At 43.9% G+C, this 18,329-nt stretch overlaps 1 protein-coding gene and 2 long non-coding RNA genes across 7 annotated transcripts in view; 1 reads left to right on the top strand and 2 right to left on the bottom strand.

The window, feature by feature from the left end:
• Nucleotides 1-1,632: 1,632 nt before the first annotated feature.
• Nucleotides 1,633-8,794, bottom strand: LOC129658651 (uncharacterized). 2 transcript variants are annotated; one of them, XR_008717483.1, is made up of 4 exons: nt 7,659-8,794; nt 5,475-5,587; nt 4,512-4,664; nt 1,633-1,849 (listed from the first exon to the last, which is right to left on the bottom strand). It is a non-coding gene; the product is annotated as an uncharacterized LOC129658651 (long non-coding RNA). The 2 variants fall into 2 exon arrangements; XR_008717484.1 differs by lacking the exon at nt 4,512-4,664.
• LOC129658652 (uncharacterized) lies at nt 2,717-4,064 on the top strand. The gene is made up of 3 exons (XR_008717485.1): nt 2,717-2,830; nt 3,755-3,787; nt 3,937-4,064. It is a non-coding gene; the product is annotated as an uncharacterized LOC129658652 (long non-coding RNA).
• A 4,679-nt stretch (nt 8,795-13,473) lies between the features above and the next one.
• EXOC4 (exocyst complex component 4) overlaps nt 13,474-18,329 on the bottom strand; it is an 804,929-nt gene continuing 800,073 nt past the window's right edge. For all 4 annotated transcript variants that reach the window (XM_055590952.1, XM_055590951.1, XM_055590953.1 and 1 more), the window contains one exon: nt 13,474-14,264. In XM_055590952.1, coding sequence (XP_055446927.1) covers nt 14,027-14,264 — 238 coding nt within the window. In that variant the 3' untranslated portion in view covers nt 13,474-14,026. The remainder of the gene's footprint in view (nt 14,265-18,329) is intronic.

Raw genomic sequence — 18,329 nt, 5'->3', positions numbered from 1 at the left:
TTTTAAAGGCCTTTTGCCTCTCCACATGTATTATTAGTTACCATTAATATTTGCTGCATAACAAATGATCCCCAAACTTAGCTATTTAAACAACAATCTGTGTGAGATACACAGTTTCTGAGGGTCAGGAATCCAAGAGCAAATTGCCTGGATGGTTCCAGCTCAGGGTTTCTCATGAGTTACTAAGACATCAGTTGGTATGTTTACAGTCATCTCAAACCTTGGTAGGAGTTGGAAGATTTGCACAAGGTAACCCATTCACATGGTTGTTGGCAGGAGGTCTTGGTTCCTTGCCATGTGGCTCTCCCCATAGGGCTGTTTTAAATGTCCTCATAATGTGGCAGCTGGCTTCCCCAAGAGCAAGTGATCCAAGTGAGCAAGGCAAAGTGTCAGTACCTACAGGACCTAATATGGTCACATACCATCACTTCTGCCTTACTCTACTCAGCAGAATTGAGTTGTTTACTGCAGCCCAACTCAAGGGGAGTGGAATTAAACTCTGCCTCTCAAAAAAAAAAAAAATCTCTTTATTGTTGCTGTGGTTGTTCATTCAGTCATGTCCAACTTTTTGCGACCCCATGGACTATAGCACGCCAGGCTTCCCTGTCCTTCAGCATCTCCTGAAGTTTGCTCAAACTCATGTGTGTTGAGTCGGTGATGCCATCAAACCATCTCATCCTCTGTTGTCCCCTTCTCCTCCTGCCTTCAATCTTTCCCAGTATCAGGGTCTTTTCTAATGAGTTGGCTCTTCACATCAGATGGCCAAACATTGAAGCTTCAGCTTCAGCATCAGTCCTTCCAATGAATATTCAGGACTGATTTCCTTTAGGATGAACTGGCTGGATCTCCTTGCAGTCTGAAGAACTCTTAAGAGTCTTCTCCAACACCACAGTTCAAAAGCATCAATTCTTCGGCACTCAGCTTTCTTTATAGTCTAACTCTCACATCCATACATGACTACTGGAAAAACCATAGCTTTGACTAGACGGACCTTAGTTGGCAAAGTGATGATGTCTCTGCTTTTTAACATGCTAAGTTTGTCATAGCTTTTCCTCCAAGGAGCAAGCGTCTTTTAATTTCATGGTTGCAGTCACCGTCCACAGTGAGGTTGGAGTCCAAGAAAATAAAATCTGTCACTGTTTCTGTTGTTTCCCCATCTATTTGCCATGAAGTGATGGGACCAGATGCCATGATCTTAGATTTTTGAATGTTGAGCTTTAAGCCAGCTTTTTCGCTCTCCTCTTTCACCTTTATCAAGAGGCCCTTTAGTTCTTCTCTTTCTGATGAGAAAGAGAAGGGTGATGTCATCTGCATATCTGAAGTTACTGATATTTCTGCCGGCAATTCTGATTCCACCTTGTGCTTCATCCAGTCCAGCATTTCACATGATGTACTCTGCATATAAGTTAAATAAACAGGTAATATACAGTGTTGATGTACTCCTTTCTCAATTTTGAACCAGTCTATTGTTCCATATCCGGTTCTCTTTATTGATGTTTTCTATCTGGTGAGACATTATTCTTTTTCTTCCCTTTAATTCTTTACACGATTTTCTTAATTCTTCAAACGTATTCATGATAGCTAACTGAAAGTCTTCGTATAGTAAGTCCGACATCCAGGCTTTCTCAGGGATAATTTCTATTGTCTGCTTCTTTTCTTGAGTATGAGCCATTCTTTCCTGCTTCTCTGTATGTCTCATAATTTCTTTGTTGGAAAGTAGACACTTTTATCATAAAACCTTTTTTATTGAGATATATACCAGAATATTCACACTTTTCAAGTGTATAATTTCAATGGATTTTAGTACAAAGACATTCTCAGGAGATACTGTAGGTTCAGTTCCAGACCACTGCAATAAAGTGAATATAGCAAGAAAGTGAGTCACAGCTTTTTTTCATTTTTTCTGTGCACATAAAAGTTATGTCTAAACTATTCTACAGTCTATTAAATATGCAATATTATTATGTTTAAAAATGTACATATCTTAATTTAAAAATACTTTACTGATAAAAAATGCTAACCATCATCTGAGCTGTAGTAGTAATATCAAGGATAATTGATCACAGATCACTACAATAATTTAAAAATTTGAAATATTTGAGAATTACCAAAATGTGACATAGAGACATGAACTGAGCAAATGCTGTTGAAAAAAATGGTACTGATAGACTTGCTTGATGCAGCGTTGCCAGAAACCTTCCATTTGTGTAAAAAAAAAAAAAAAAAGCAGTATCTGACAAGAGCAATAAAGTGAAGCATCATCTTCCTCCTGGATTATATTAGTCTCCCTGTCATCCATCTTCCAGTTCATTATTCATCTTCCCAGGGTAATAGCTGTCAAGTCAAAACCTGACTCCACTCTACTGCTTAAAATCCTTAGTGGTTACCCTGCACTCCTCAAAGTAAACACTAACAGTTGATTAATATCTCCTGTGAACCCAAGTCCTTCTCAGGTCGTACGCCCCTCTAGTCCCTGCTGACAACCATAGCTACTTCTCTGTCCTGCAGTAAACATGGTGCTGAACTTTTTAAAACCTTCTTAAGCTCCTCTCTTCTTCTTCCACAAAGAGAATAACGGGGTTTTAATTTTGTTGTTGGTTGGTTTCTCTTTATTTGGATTTGAGATGTATTTTAGAGAAACTGGCTCCCTTTAAAAAAGAGCCATTCATTCAGAAAGGGTAGGTCTGGGGATAGGATGAAACTTTCTAATCAGGAAGGTAAGAGCTAATCATGCAAATGAGGGACGTCTGCAGCTTCACTAAGTCAGACGCTGCAGTGATACATTATTAATAAGCTAGCGGCTGGTGGCGTGGCCTTGGATATTAACAGGGTAAGTTAAATGGACTATAAATCTTGGTGTGAGAAGGGTATAAAGCTCTGCCCCCTTGGACAGGGAGCAGTTTGCAACAGCAGTAGGGGTGAGGTTTGGGGGGCTCTCTGAGTCAGGCTTCCTGATTGTGTGTGGCTGGAGTGGGACAGTTGAGTGAAGCACGTATCACTGGGGCTGGGTCCAGCCTTGTTATCAGGGGACCAAGGAGTTGGTGTCCTTGTGCTCTGAGGCAGGTTGGGACTAAAGCCTGGGTCCTGTTCTGCAAATTAGAGTTTTAGGTCCCAAGGTTACATGGACCACTCAGTGCAGAGCTGTGTCCACAACTTGGAAAATGACAACCAGCAGATATCCTATTGTGGGGGATTGGAGACTGCCACTAACAGGGCATCTGAAGGGCGGGATATTCATGGAGGGTAGAACGCCTCCCTGAGAAATTCTGTCCCCAAAGAACACACTCAGGGGCGTCTGTCCAGGAGCTATTCTCCAGAGGTGGCTGTGGCAAAGTGTTGCGATCTTGCCGTCTCAATCTGACCAGTAGCAGAGGGTTGGTTAATTGCTAGGAGAGGGGTTAGAAATGAGTGGTGAGATGTGTTCAAGACATGTGCTTGGCTGATAAAGACTTTTCATGAATGACTTTAAAAATAAGTAAACCCAGTACTTGACAGCTATGGACTTTGGACCCAGTACTTTGGGTCTTTGACTCCCCTTAATCATGGTGAACTCTGACTCCACATCTGACTAGAAGGTCAGTCTGGTGCTGCTGTCAAAATATTTTTGTGTTTGCCCTTGAAGTGAACATTTCAATAATGGTGGTGGTCAGAGAGAAGGGACAGAGAGAGGGGACTGATGAATTTACAGAGCATTTTGCAAGGCAAGTTTTGTCCTTGCTTGCTAAATGCTGTCTGTGGCCTGCTTTCTTTGTAGCATATTACCTGCTAGCAAAGTCACGGGAAAGAGGTATGTTGTTCCTACCTTATGGTTGAAGGCTAATAATGTTTACCAAAAGAACCTGACAAATAGAACTATCAAGTTGGCTTAGATACATGCTATGACCTAAATGTCTTGTGTTTTCCCAAAATTAAAATCCCTCCTTGGGAGGTGCTTAGGTTGTGAGGATGGAGCCCTCATCAACAGGATCGGTGCCCTTAAAAAAGAGACCCTACAGAGCATCCTAGCCCTCTTCACCACGTGGACAGAGCAAGAAGGCACCATCCATGAACCAGAAAGTGGGCCCTCACTAGACATCAAATCTGCTGGTGCCTTGGTCTTAGACTTTCCAGCCTCCAGAACTGCGATGAATACATTTCTGTTGCTTATAACCTATCCAGTCTATTGTATTTTGTTACACCTGCCAGGAGGACTAAACACAGAGACCTCAATCAGGGGGCGAAATATAAAGTGAATTAGATACGCTTTCTTGCTTCTGACTCTGAGTAGGGTTTGGGACAGTGGAACCATCTCAGGGGTCTACCCTGAGACCTGTGGTACAGGGACATGACCTGTACCACAACTAACTGTATCTAGGAAACACGGAAATGAAAATTAAAAATAAAAGAAATTTATACAAGTTAATACAATTGCAAAACTTAAGGATTTCTATAACCTCTGTTAAAATACTTTAAACATTTGCTATACTGTAGATGAGTAAATTGCAGCTCTGTAAGTGTCAAAAGCCTAGTACCTTATGCTTTATCAGTCTCTTAAAACTGGCTGAGTTAACAGCTTCTCAGGGTTATGTTTCTTCATTTTTAAATTGCAACTTCATTATCTCCTTCAAAGCCATTAACATTTACTTCCATTGGGACATCAGAGAAATATAAGGAAGTCTGAGCTACTGGAGAAGAGAGTAGAAAAACAGAAAGATTTTTTTTTTCCTCTCAGTCTTCTTGCTTTGGTGAATGGACCTGAATTGTCAGAGGATTAAAAACTCAATTCCGGGGACTGGCATTGAATGGCCCTGTGTTAAAAAGCTTTTAAAAGAAAAAGGGGCTGGTCCAGTGAGATGATTCCTGCTGCTGCTAAGTCGCTTCAGTCGTGTCCAACTCTGTGCGACCCCATAGACGGCAGCCCACCAGTGAGATGATTAGACCTCAGTGAAAATGAGAGGTTTTAAGCTTTAATAACTTCAATTATCATAGGCATTAATTTTTTATGTATTGAATATAGAGGCTTTCCTATGAATAGTTAGAAACACTGAGACCTTACTATTATTACATTATTGATTACACAATTATTACATAATTACATAATCATTACATAATTATTATCACTATTATTACATAAGTTTAAGGATGGAGGCAGAAAAAGCCAAAGACATAAATAAACTGGGGGCTCCAGGGTCCTTTCGTAAGTGAACAACACGTCCCCGTTGCCTCTGTCTCTAGCACAAAAGTGCTGACTAAAAGCAGCAAAGCACCACTTCTCCCTTGAGCCTCCAAATTTACCTCTTGTTCCCATCACTACACTCAAATAATTCTCTCTGATGTAATACTTCAACCTTCATTAAAATTCCCTTGGTCTTCCCATTCTCACCTTTGTTCTGTGCATTAGTCAGGACATGCAAGGTTATGCTGCAGTAACAAACACCGCCCCCACCCCCTCAATTTCAGTGGCTTAAAACAACCAAGATTCATTTCATGCTTACATCACATGTCCCCTGCAGGTCAGCTGGAGCTCTGCATCTTCCTCCCTGTGGGACCCAAGCACACTGAGTATTCACTGTCTGGAACACTGCTAGATGGGGCAGAGTGGGCAGTGCTGTGGAGGGTTGTACAAAGGCAATTAAATGCTTTGGCTGGGAAGTGACATACCTCTTACAATTCATTGGCCACCTAATCACATGGTTTCAGCCGGACACAAAGGAGCCAGGAAATGCTATCCTACCACATTTCTGGAAGGTGAAAAACAGGACATATGGAGACCCTGATTTAAAAATCTGACTTTTATTTCTTATAATGCACTAACAAACCAACCCCCCAAATGCTGCATCCATGTAATCCTAGGAGATTCAAAGATCCCACATATCCACTGACTCCCAGCAAGGTTTAGAACAAATGAAAAAACGTTCAACGTGCTGGGCCTCCTCCCTGACTGGTGTTCCCTCTTGACTAGTTTTCATGCTGATCCTTCTTATATTTCTGAAGTTTTTCTTTTTTGCTTAATTTCCTTTGCTTCCTTCTAAACAGCAACATTTGTCAATATGTAGCCTTTCATCTCCGGAGAAGGCAATGGCACCCCACTTCAGTACTCTTGCCTGGAAAATCCTATGGACAGAGGAGCCTGGTAGGCTGCAGTCCACGGGGTTGCTAAGAGTCGGACACGACTGAGCGACTTCCCTTTCACTTTCATGCATTAGAGAAGGAAATGGCAACCCACTCCAGTGTTCTTGCCTGGACAATCCCAGGGACGGGGGAGCCTGGTGGGCTGCCGTCTATGGGGTCGCACAGAGTCGGACACAACTGAAGCGACTTAGCAGTAGCAGCAGCCTTTCATCTCAAGTCCCCCTATTATGATCTTGGCTCTACACTTTCTTCAAGATCATAGTCCAGTTCCTACCTCTCCATGAAGCTGTATCCAGCTAATAGTAGCCTATAATTCTTTTTTTCTGAATTCTTGAAGTATTTAGTCTAAACCATACCATGAACTTTTAGCACCACATGGGCTGGCAGTTTTCCATAGCTGATTCATGTCTGTTTCCTGGTTCTTTCCATGTGAGTCACGTCTTTGAAGTCAGGTCTTTGCCTTCTGCTTCTACACTTGGCAGCCTAATAGAGTGGGGCACATTTGGGCTCTTAATGCAGCCTCCCTGGAATTTAAGTCAAGAGACCTAGGTGCTAGTCCTGCCTCAGGCACTATGTGTCCCCATTCTGTTCTCTTGGAACTCCTCCCCTGACCGCCTTAGAAGGCATAGATGGTTGGAACAAAAGCTCTCCAGGTCTTATGAATCCACAACAGGGTGAATTACTGAGCAATTGCATGCATGCTTAGTTTTTCAGTGGTGTCGACTCTTTGTGACCCCATGGACTGTGGCCTGGCAGGCTTCTCTGTCCATGGGATTTCCCAGGCAAGAATACTGGAGTGGGTTGCCGTTTCCTCCTCCAGGGAATTCCTGTGTCTTCTGCATTGGGAGGTGGATTCTTTACCACTGTGTCACCTGGGAAGCCCCTACTGAGAAACTGATTGATGTCATCTCCTCACCCCTTATCAGAGTAAACACCCTCTCCCTCTGCTGCCCAATAGAGAGGTTTCCTGGGGACTGCTCCTGGAGCCCAGAGAGGCAGAAGAGAAGAGGGGAAGGAGAGGAGTCCCTTTCAAGTTTTTTGAAAGGTCTAGACCTTGGGAAAGGACTTTGGATCACCCAGTGGCAGAAAGGAGTAGAGATTTTGGCATTTGGAAGGAAGAGGGGAGAATTGTCCAACCTAGAGTGTTGAGATCCTCAAAGTTCAGAAGAGAGACAGGGGCCATAGATTCCATGGAGGTTCCCACCCACACCCCGCTCAGTGCCTCCCAGCAGGCAGGACCTTGGGTGGGGATGACTGGGAAAGGGGTCACCTCTGGAGGCTGGTCACTGATGCCTGGCAACACTGGAGAGGACCTCCGCACCCAGAGCTGCAGCACTTGAGGGCAGCCAAGCATCCACAGCAGAGGCGACGAAGAGATCAGGACACATGGATGAGCATGCTGTCCTCAGGGACGCCTCCCCTCCCCACCCCATCCTCCAGGAAGAAACCACAGAAAATGAATGAACTCGGACTTCTGCTCAGAATGGTAAGTGAGAGCTCAGAGTTAGATTCGATTGACAAAATTTTTTTTAAAAAGTGATACTTACCTCACCTCAATTTCACAGAGCAATCTGATTTTGGAGATTCAGGATCAGATATTCCTCAGCACGAGTGGGAAGACTGACAGCAAAGTCAAAGCCCAGGCAGAGGCCACTTTGTCTGTTAAGGTCTGGTCCCTAAAGGGTACTGGACCCTTCAGAGTTTAATGAGATGTGCATAATACATTGGCAGACAATGAGATGCAAACTCACTAACAGCTAAAAAGGAAGCAAGTGTGAGAACCAGACACCAAGGGCAGTTGTCCTCTGTGGGAAAGGGGGCTGAAACAGTGAAGTAATAAAATCAGGAGTCGGGGGTGTGGGGTCGGGGTAGGGGTGGGGGTGGGAGGCTTCAGGATTCCAAGTCCTGGGTTCCACCTGGCAAAACCTAGGCTTTTCTAACAACAGGGCTGGTCAGGATAGCTGTACTCATATGTCATATCAAAAGGGCAGGTTTTCTAGATATTGGGTCAACAGCACCCCACAGAAACAGACAAGATATATTATTAGCCTATTATTAATCATATATATATATATAATACTTATTATGTGCCAGGCACTGAACACCCTCTTTTACTTTATAGAGCAACAGTGTTGGACAGGAGCTATTATCATCATCATCCCATTTCACAGATGAGGAAACTGAGGCTTAGGGCATTTAACAACCTGTACAACAGCAAACCAGTTGTAAAAGGCTGAGATGATCTTCTGTGCCAAGGCAGAGCAGATTTTAAAACCTGAGCATTTCGCTCTCACCCTCCTGGTCACTCCATCACTTGGCTGAAGTGTGGGTCCTCTTAAGTCTCCAGCTCGCTGGGCTCAGCCTCTGAGCCCAAGGTTTTGGTTTCCAAGAGTTATGCTGATGTACTGGCCACAGGGGTGGGCTCGGGCAGTTGGGGGCTGAGGAGAAGCAGAGGAGAGAGCCAGGTAACTCCAAATTCAAGAATGGTTCCCTCTGGGGGCCACTGGAGAGGGCAGAGCAAATGGAGGGGTAAAACTACCAGAAAATGTCACTTGGAACTCAAATACAGCAGGTGAGGCACCCTCCCTTTGCTTTACGGGATGAGGGGTTTTGGCTCATGATAGAGAACAGAGGGGATTTCAAACACGGACTCTGGCATCAGCATCTGTCTGCGGTCAAGTCCTTAATCTGAGCCTCTGTTTCCTTCCCTCTGTAACAGGTGGGGGTGGGCCTGGGTGGGAATGATCCTAACACCTGTCTCATAGGATTACTGCAAGGATTAAGTGGAAAAATGTTAATTCATTGAGTGTAGCACCTGACACATATTCAACTTTCAATAAGTATTATTCAGTACTTGTCATTCAATAGGTGTTATTATTATCTAAAATAACAATAACAATCATAAAATAAAAACAGTAACAAAAAACAGGTACCGAGAGCTTCCTGCTCTCTCACAGTAAATAAATCCTTGTGAAAGAAAACTCAGCCTGGTAGGAAATTAAATGTTTGGGATGAGAAGATTGCCAATTTTTCTCCTCCTAGAGTATCTATTTTCGAAGTCAGCAGGAAGCCGAGGTCACGTTTCTAAATGAGTTTGAACATAATGGGAACTACACTCACCCAACAGCACCTGACTTTTATTTCTTTTCAGTTCTATGTACATAAATAAACTGTACATACATGAAAAAAAGTGCATGTGCAACTTTTGCAGGTCACCGCGTTCTCGGGTTCCCAGAGACGCCCGCTCCAGGTGTGTGACCGCCCTGGTGATATTTTTAATTACAAACATAAGTCTGTGGCCCAGGTACGGGAAAGCGAGTCCTCAAATCGGGCACACTTCACTTTGAAAGACATTTCCAGCTTAAGTCCGGGGGCTTCTGCATCTCATTACACTTGGTAATTAGCTCTCTCATTACACCCCAGCCCAGCTGGAAGAGGATGTATTGTTTTCAGGTGTAGAGCTGTGGTGGGCCTCCCTCTACACGCCTCAAAACTCCAGGCAGGGCTTGAGCCTCCGCCAAATCAGGACAAACACCTCCAGCTGTGTTCACTTCATTACAACTTCCACCTCAGGAAGAATCTCTGTATTTCACATCTGGTCATCTGCTTATTAATTATGTACTTCTTAGGACAACTGTGCCTAATTAGGACAGAGTCAAGACCTTTGCTGAGCCCAGTTATTCTTTGTTTTCTTGTTCTTGGTACCTCATTACCCTCCCTCCAAATTATGCTCAATTTGTTTTCCATCCGTGCCAGGTTAAGACAATTGTTCTCACGTGTGTGTATTATAGCTCCTTTTCACATCCTGCTAGAAAGATGGCTACTTGGCTGGAGGTCTTTATCATGTTTGACTCCACTGGAGTGAGTCTAGCTTGGGCTGGTGGGACCCTGGTTATCCTCTGTTGTTTACTATGAAATTTCTATGCCTTGGTCCTGGGGAAGCAGCCACACTATGTCTCAGAGCAAGAATCTTGAACACAATGGCCTTGGTACATTCATAGAGGCTGTGGAGCAGGAATTCATTTGTTCCATCAACTTCCAGGCTCTTTGCCAGTTAAGGAGGAAAACGAGACTAGTGAGACATAGTACTGGCTTCCAGAAGAGCACAGCTCAGAGTAGCAGAGGGTTAGGCTGAAGATTTCAGTCCTCAGTCCTACTGGACGTCTTCCTAGATAAAAGGGCAGCCCTGGGAAATATGGAGTCTGGGGAGGGCAAGATGCGAGTGCAGGTTCCCGCTCCACGTCACAGGGACTGTCTCTTTTGCTTGCCATTACATTATTCCATATCAGGATTTGTTATTGCTGTAACAGGCAATCATATCTTTTTTGACTGACAGTGAACACCTTAGCACTAAGACTTCCATGGATATGACTTGACAGTAAGAATGATCAGGCTTTGGTTGCCAATCAACTTGGCTGTTTTTGAGGTTTTCTTCCCAAGCTATTTGAAACACAAATTAATGACTATCAGGCTAAGAAAATATTCAGGCAAAAATGATGTTCCGGAGAGAGGCTGGAGCTTCTACAGGTGAGGTCACTGTGCCTAGGGTCGTGATTCCAGCTGGAGGGTCCCTGCTGGATTCCACATGACTGCCCGTCTCAAGGGTATGAGCTGTGGGAGCTTAGGTCTGGTCTTACCACTGAATTTCAGCTGATTGACCTACTCAAAAATGAACTTGTCCTTCAGAGCCTGGACGCAGGGGTCCTCTTCAGCCAAGGGCTTCATGAGGAACCTATATCCTTGTTCCTTATCTAACCAGCAGACATGTAACCAGCTGTGAGAGGGAAAAGTTCTACTTGGGCAGTAAGACTAAAAAACTATTTGTGAAGCAGGAATAAAAACACTGTACAAGGAGGAAAAGCCCTGAGATAAATCGTAACCATAGTGCAGGTATAAATGAGTGCTCATGGGGTGAATGGCACAGCATCATCCAGAGTATTGCTTATAAATTAAGAGGTGCAATCACAAGTGATAATAAGATAATCAAAAGTAACAAAACACCCCAGAAGAAACCACTGTCAGCAGTTCTGAGAATACAACTGACCAAAATCTATCAAGGTTCAAAGGAACCTATGCTCTGAATGAGTACTTCTTATTCAAAAAATTTATTTTAAGGGAGGCTGAGTTGGGAGAGATTCCACTTAGCATCTTCTAAGACCTGAAAGATCATAGTATTGACAGCATGGTTGTGGGACAGCATGTTAAGTGCCAGAGGGCAGATGCCAGTTACGATAATAGAAGGAAGCTCTCCCTAGAGCTGCTCTGGCTTACAGAGCTGGTTCTCTGATGACTGGGCTGGATCTCACCTCCCAGCCCTCCTTCCTTGGGCTCTTGTCTGTTGTCCACCTCCAGACCCTTCCTCATGAGCCTTTTCCATGGTACTGACAGTGGTATAGACAGTATCCCACATGTGTCCGTTCCATCTGTCATTTTGTAGAAGAGCAGGATGATAGTTTGCTTTGTTTTAATGCCCTTTCTGGGAGGCCTATTTTATTGTGGTTTTCAAGGCTGGAAATGAACTCTTGTGGCCGCATATCAGTGTGAGTGGATGCTGGACCTTGCCTTTGGGAGACCCTGGCTCTCTCTAGTGATTTCTGATCACAGCTGTGAACAGCACAAAAGCAGGCTCACAAAATATCCCCAAACTAGGACCATAACAAGTAGAAACCTTTACTGTGTTCCAGATGGAGGCAGGTCTTGAGGTGGCTGTACCAGCTCCATCTGCATCCACGGGATCACCACTGAGTAGCTATTCTTGATCTCTTAAAGAATAATGACTGATGCACCATCCTGCATAGTGATTTGGGACAAAGAATCACAGACTGCTTTTTCTGTGCAGAACTGACATTTTTCAAGCCTATCATTATTGCAAGCAAAGCAGGGATTTCGCTTTTCTAAATGCTGCCCCAAAACAGTTCATTTGCTATTTGTCTGTTGGTTCTCAAAGTTCTTGGCAGTCTATTCTGTCCAAACCCGTGTCCCTTTCTGCATCCAATTAAACAATTCTAAGCACTCCCCCATCCCACCCTGGCTCTTCTGGTCTCCTTGTCAGCACTCCAGGGCTCTTTGTCCAGAGTGGACAGGAAGGGGAAGAAAGGGAGGACACAGAAGCGCTGAGGGCAGGCCACAGCCACCAAGAGAAGGCTTCCAAATCACAGTAATTAGCTCTGACTCCCCTCTCTCCCTCCCCTCACCCCCACTTCTCAGGGAGACTACTCCAATGATGTTGTTTAGGGACAGTACCTTCTTGCACGATCATCTCCCATGTAGATTCAACTTCTTCCTTGTTGGGCCTCTGAAGCTACAGAGATTTACAGTATTCCTTCCAGAATCTCCTGGAAGACCATGCTCCAGTTGCCTGCTGAGTTCCCTTCACAGCCGCCCCACTGGCCTGATTTCGAACTCAGCCCTGAGTGTACATCTCTTTGGATTTTGGTTAGAGTCCAGCTTCTGTTCTTCTGTCTTCTAGGTAGGTAATACGGGAGCCCTCAATACTGCGGATCTGTGCCCCGCAGTGTTTGGCGCATATTAAGGTCTCAGGGCATGTTTGAGGAATAAATACAAGAAAAACGAGACACAACATTTAAGCTTCTCAAAGCATTTTTTTTTTTTAATGTTCTGCTTTTCCACCAAGACCTAAGTTGTACAAACAGGTGTAAAATTCTGACCTCATGTAGTCCAAGTCCTTTCTGCTTTCTTTGCCACGTGTTTTCCAGTTGTGTCCCAGTCAGTGCATCGCTTTCTTCTGTGACATATCAGCCATAGGTGGCAAGGACACTTAGAGAGGTGGGGACAGTGGGGAGGCAAGCGTGCGGGAAGCAGCGGGCTCCCACCCCAGCTGAAAGCCCTGCAGAAACAGCCTCGGCTGGGGGATGCACAGAGCAGGAAGGTCATGGCTGTACCAGCTTCCTTGCACTCAGCTGGCAGCTGGAGCTACCGTCTAAGATGAGGAAGTCCTAGGGGCTCCCATGGAGACTGAGCATTTAAGAATAACTAACAGGTTCAGGACGGGAAATGCATGTACACCCGTGGCGGATTCATGTCAATATATGACAACACCAATACAATATTGTAAAGTAATTAGCCTCCAATTAAAATAAATAAATTTATATTTAAAAAAAAAGAATAACACCCAGGCAAGGTGTCAAGTGAGATTAAAAGTTCTCTAACCATCATTTTCTCTTGGTGAGTGGAGGGAAAAAAAAAAATCAAGAAGAGTTGAATCACCTTTCATTCTTCCGTTTTTGTCATTAATTTGGTATTGCTTGGTTTTGATACAGCAGAAATAGAAACAAAAAGGCATCAAACCAACAGATCACTTGGGTCCAGGCTACTGCATATAAAACTCTCTCAAGGATTGAGATAAAAGGACTTTATCCCCCAAGATCTGAAGAGGTGAAGAGGTCTTGTTTGGTTAGGAAAACTGGTTGAAAACTACAACTAGCTGAGAAGCCATTGGTAATAGAGACAGAAAGCAATGCACACACACTTATTGTGTAGAACTGTAAACTGACAAGGTCAAGAGAATAAAAATCCTACTGCTCATGTAATAGAACCCCACTGAGCAGTTCTAGGAAGGACAAGAACTTAGATAACAATCTACTTACCAAAGATTGCTGGGTGTTAGTCACTCATGCATTCATTTTTATTGCTTACAACCTTCCTCCCCATCGCACCCTAGACCCTCTGGAGCTGACCACATCAAAGTAAATGTCCAGCCCAAACAGGTACTGTGAAGTCCCTTTAGCATTTATAGAAAAGCCAGAAACAAAGAGAAAAGAAGCCTTACGCCTTCTTTCCACCCAAGCATCAGTGTGAAGAAAACTAAGTCAGCTCAGAATATACCAAAGAAGGGACTGTGACAGAGGAAACAAAAGTGACCCATACCCTGGCCCCTTCCCGCCATGCACCCTGTTCACACTGTAGTTATTTTCTTATCCTTGGTGGCTTGCTTGATGGCTGCCTGCTCGCAGATGATCTCCTTGAGCCGCTGCAGCCGCATGTTCTGGGTGGTCTGGTCTCCCACCCCCGTCTGGCTGCGGTGCAGCAAGGTCAGGGCGTGAATGTACTCCAGCTCTGTGTACTTCACGCCCTGGTCCACCACCAGATTCAGGAGCTCGTCGGCCGTGTTGTACAGCATCTCGTAGTACTGCCTGGGAAAGCAAGACACAGCGGGGTTCACTGGCTGCAGGGTCAGCAGTCTACACGGTTTCAGTGGTAATGAATACGCTGTTCAGAAGCTACTGCCTTTACCTATTCAATAAACATTTACTTATCACTGGATGTTGTTCCAGGCTTCCCCAGTGGCTCAGCAGTCAAGAATCCGCCTGCAGTGCAGGAGATTCAGGAGACATGGGTTCGATCCCTAGGTTGGGAAGATCCCCTGGAGTAGGGCATGGCAACCTACTCCTGCATTATTACTTGGAGAATCCCATGGAGAGAGGAGCCCAGTGGGCTATTGTCCAAGGGGTCACAAAGAGTTAGACATAACTGAAGTGACTTAGCACCCACGCTGATGTTGTTCCAGGTCCCATGACTATGATGGAGAATAAGACAGATATGACATCCGTCATCCTGGAACTCACTTCATCAGAAGTCTAAATGCAGACCCAGAGAGACCGCTCATCAGGGTCTCAGATCACTCAAGACTCTCCTAATTTTGCATTTGCCTCAGGATATAAAAAAGAGAAAAGTTGGGATACAGAAGTAAGAGAGAGAACCATCCAGCAGACATTGCTAGTAGTTTCTGTTTCATTCAGCCCCTCATTCATCAACATATTCATTGGAGGCTCTGTGAAATATATGGCTTTCTCCATAAAGTGGGATAATAAGAGTACCTCTTGAGGCGATAGTACCTCTTAGGGTCACTGGAAGAATCAGTTAATCCATATAAAGTACTTAGAATGGTGCCTGACACAATTCTACCTGCTCCATAAACATTAACTATTATTACTGGAAACAGATCTATAATAATACATTAATAGTAATGTGGCAATAAAAATAGTAGTATATAATGATGAGCAAAACACAGTTCCTTTCCTTAAATAGCTCAGAGACAGGTAGGAGACGGTAATGAAAAGCAGAGAAAACTGCTGGCAAAGTTAATTTCCATGTACTGGGTCATGTAACACTCGCACCACCTAGGGAGCTATTACTGCCTTTCCTCAGATAAGAAAACTGAAGCCCAGGGACGCGACAGGACTTGCCCAATGTCACAGAGACATCTGTGACTGTGCCAGGATAAACTCAGGTTTTGGACTCTAAGTCCAGTACTCTTCTTCAAGGACACAGACATGATGCTCCGAGTGCCCTGAGTGAGGTCTCAATGCTATGAATTGACAGCAGGGGAAGGAGGAACCAGGCCATGTTGCTGGGACGTGAGGGACCAAGGAAGACTTCCTATGGGGTAGGACGCTGTCAGGTGGGGCTTCCAGGAAGGAAATTCTAGACTAAAGGAAAAGAAAAGAGATGAGCAAAGACAGGGAAGAGCAAACTGGTTGGCCTGGGAGTGCAGCTGCATAGAGGAGAGCTGTGGGAAAAGGAACTAAAGGCCAAGGGTACAGAGCCTGGCATCAGGTTAGTTGAGTCAACAGAGAACTTGAGACTAAGGTATGTCAATAAAGCAGTCCCCACTTGGGGTCCCAGGTTCTGCTGAGAACAGAGGCAGCATTCCAAGCTTCTGGAAGATTAATGTGATGGCACTATGAAAGCAGGATGATCTGGGAAGGGACCAGGTATAATTCTAGCAAAAAGGAAGGGACTTGAGAGCCATTTGGCTCAAGGCCCAAGAGGCACAGTTGAGGGAGACAGCTATCCATTTAGGGAACTACTTCAGAAAACACTGAAACAATTGTTTAAGGACACATGTTTGAAGCTAAATTTGTCACATGGAATAAAAGAGGATTGGGAGCTCAGGGTTCTTTCAAAGCTAGAAGACAGGACCTTCCTGGCAGTCCAGGGGTTAAGACTTCACCTTGCAATGTGGGTTTGATCCCTGGTCAGGGAGCTAAGATTTCACATGCTTTCGGTCCAAAACACCAAAACATAAAACAGAAGCAATGTAGCAAATTCAATAAAGACTCTAAAAATGGTCCACATCAAAAAAAATCTTAAAAAAAAAAAAGCTAGAAGGGACTTGAGAGCTGAAGTTCTAGAATGGTGCTTCGCCAACTGTAGAGTTACTAGGGAACTTAGGAAAAGCACAGGTCCCCAAGATCTCCATCCCAGAGACTGTGATCCTCAAAAGTTTATAGCTAGGCAAGACTCTGAGCCAGCAGACGTTTGGTAAGTGAATAGTTACAGACCCATTCCCACCTCCTTGAGCCAAGGATCTCAAAGCATTAGAGAAGGAGACAGAAGCAGTAGGTGAGTTGTGATGCTTTTCACTGAGATTAAACCAAAAGAATTGAGTTTCTTTGTACTATGATGTTGATATTTTCATCATTTATCTTAAGAAGTAACACTGAACCCACCAGACCAAGTGAAATTGGATTTCTTTTGAAAAATCCAATGAATTGTTTCCAGGGATACTGGCTGGTTTTCTACAGAGACCGCAGTTTCATGCTGGGAGCAGACAACAAAACAAAGACGCCTGGATTTCTAGTCCTGGAGCCTCCAGCGTGATAAGTGATAAAGGGCATGCTACTTAAGCCCTTAATGTTTCAATATCCTCTGTGTGATGAAGACCTTTATAAATCCCAGAATGACACTGCGAAGTGGACTGAGAGACTAAAAGAGTCCTCAGGAGCCGCGGATGAACAGTGCCTCAGAACTGCAAAGCTGAGTTATTAAAGAAAATTGACAGGTAACTGATGGTGTATTTTCCATAGTTAAGGGGAATAAATTCCCTGTAACTACGATGATATATTAGATCATAAAGAAACATAAATATTTAAAGAGAGAATGAAATTCATTCATCTTTCAGAATAGTACCCAGGAGCAAAGGGTATATACTAAATCAGCACAGCAACAGTTCTACTTGGAGATGGAGAAAGGGTGCTACAAGGTGCCCTAAGGAGAAAAGAGAAAAATGCCTTGAACTATACAATTAGGATGAGCTTCCATGCTAAACACTGACACAGTGAAATGAACATGTAATCCAAGTGGGATAAATAATTTATCAGTGCTTATTGAGGCCCCGGGAAAATCAAAGCTTGATCTTTATCATCACAAATTAAAATAGCAGCCATGGCTTCCAGGGCCCCACGTTTTATACAAGATGGCACTCTACTTGACTGCCGAGACAGGACCAGGGGAAAACATATTTGATTTAGACTTTTTCTGGTTCATGACTTGTAGAGCAAGTTTCTTCGGAGCTGGTGATATATTCAGAGTCCAATTGCTAGACATGGACCAAATATCCCATTCCAGTAACCAGAGATCCATGTCCCCCTTAGGGGTGGAACGTTCTGTGCGGAGGTTATTCTTCCCTGCTCTTTTTCTCTTGCTTTGCTGAGTGCCTTTGGGCAGTTTCCAAATTTAATGAGTGGAGAGGGAAGAGAGTGCAAAGATAGAAAAGTGACGCCATATAGGTGGGTCTCACAGTCTATAACATGACAATGTTTGCATTTTGCTTGGGTCCAAGCAGATTATTTTTTCATATCTTCCTCATATCTCCTTTATCCACAGACCTTTCTTCCTTACTTTTTCCCTAATTTTATTTTAATGGTATTGTACTGCAACTTTTTCTCCCCAGTGATTCTGTCTTAAAACATTCATAACAGTAAGCATACGAAGGACATTTTGGTAAGTTGGGCAAATCTTCTTTTCCACGTGTAGAAATAAAGTTTGTTTTTCTGTGATTGGATATTAATACATGTGTCATAGCTGTCCCTGTGGCTCAGCTAGTAAAAAATCCACCTGCGGGAGACCTGGGTTCAATCCCTGAGCTGGGAAGATCCCATGGAGAAGGGAAAGGCTACCCACTCTAGTATTCTGGCCTGGAGAATTCCAGGACTATACAGTCCATGGGGCTGCAAAGAGTCAGACACGACCGAGTGACTTTCACACAGGATACACCGATTATACAGAAAGATGAAGCTGAAAAAAAATTACCCATATAATTCCATCACCACATTTAGCATTTCCTTCTAGATTTTTCCCCCCACATGTAGAAGTCTACCATTTCTTCCTTACAGCTGAAAACTTTAGGGTGATACACTATTGGACACTTGGGTTGTTTCCAATTTAAAAAACTTTCTTTCCTGAGTTCAGATTTC

Source organism: Bubalus kerabau, chromosome 8 (assembly GCF_029407905.1).
Source record: "Bubalus kerabau isolate K-KA32 ecotype Philippines breed swamp buffalo chromosome 8, PCC_UOA_SB_1v2, whole genome shotgun sequence".
Taxonomy (NCBI): Eukaryota; Metazoa; Chordata; class Mammalia; order Artiodactyla; family Bovidae; genus Bubalus; species Bubalus kerabau.
The sequence above is the reverse complement of the archived record's forward strand: the minus strand, read 5'-3'. Positions and strand labels throughout refer to the sequence as shown.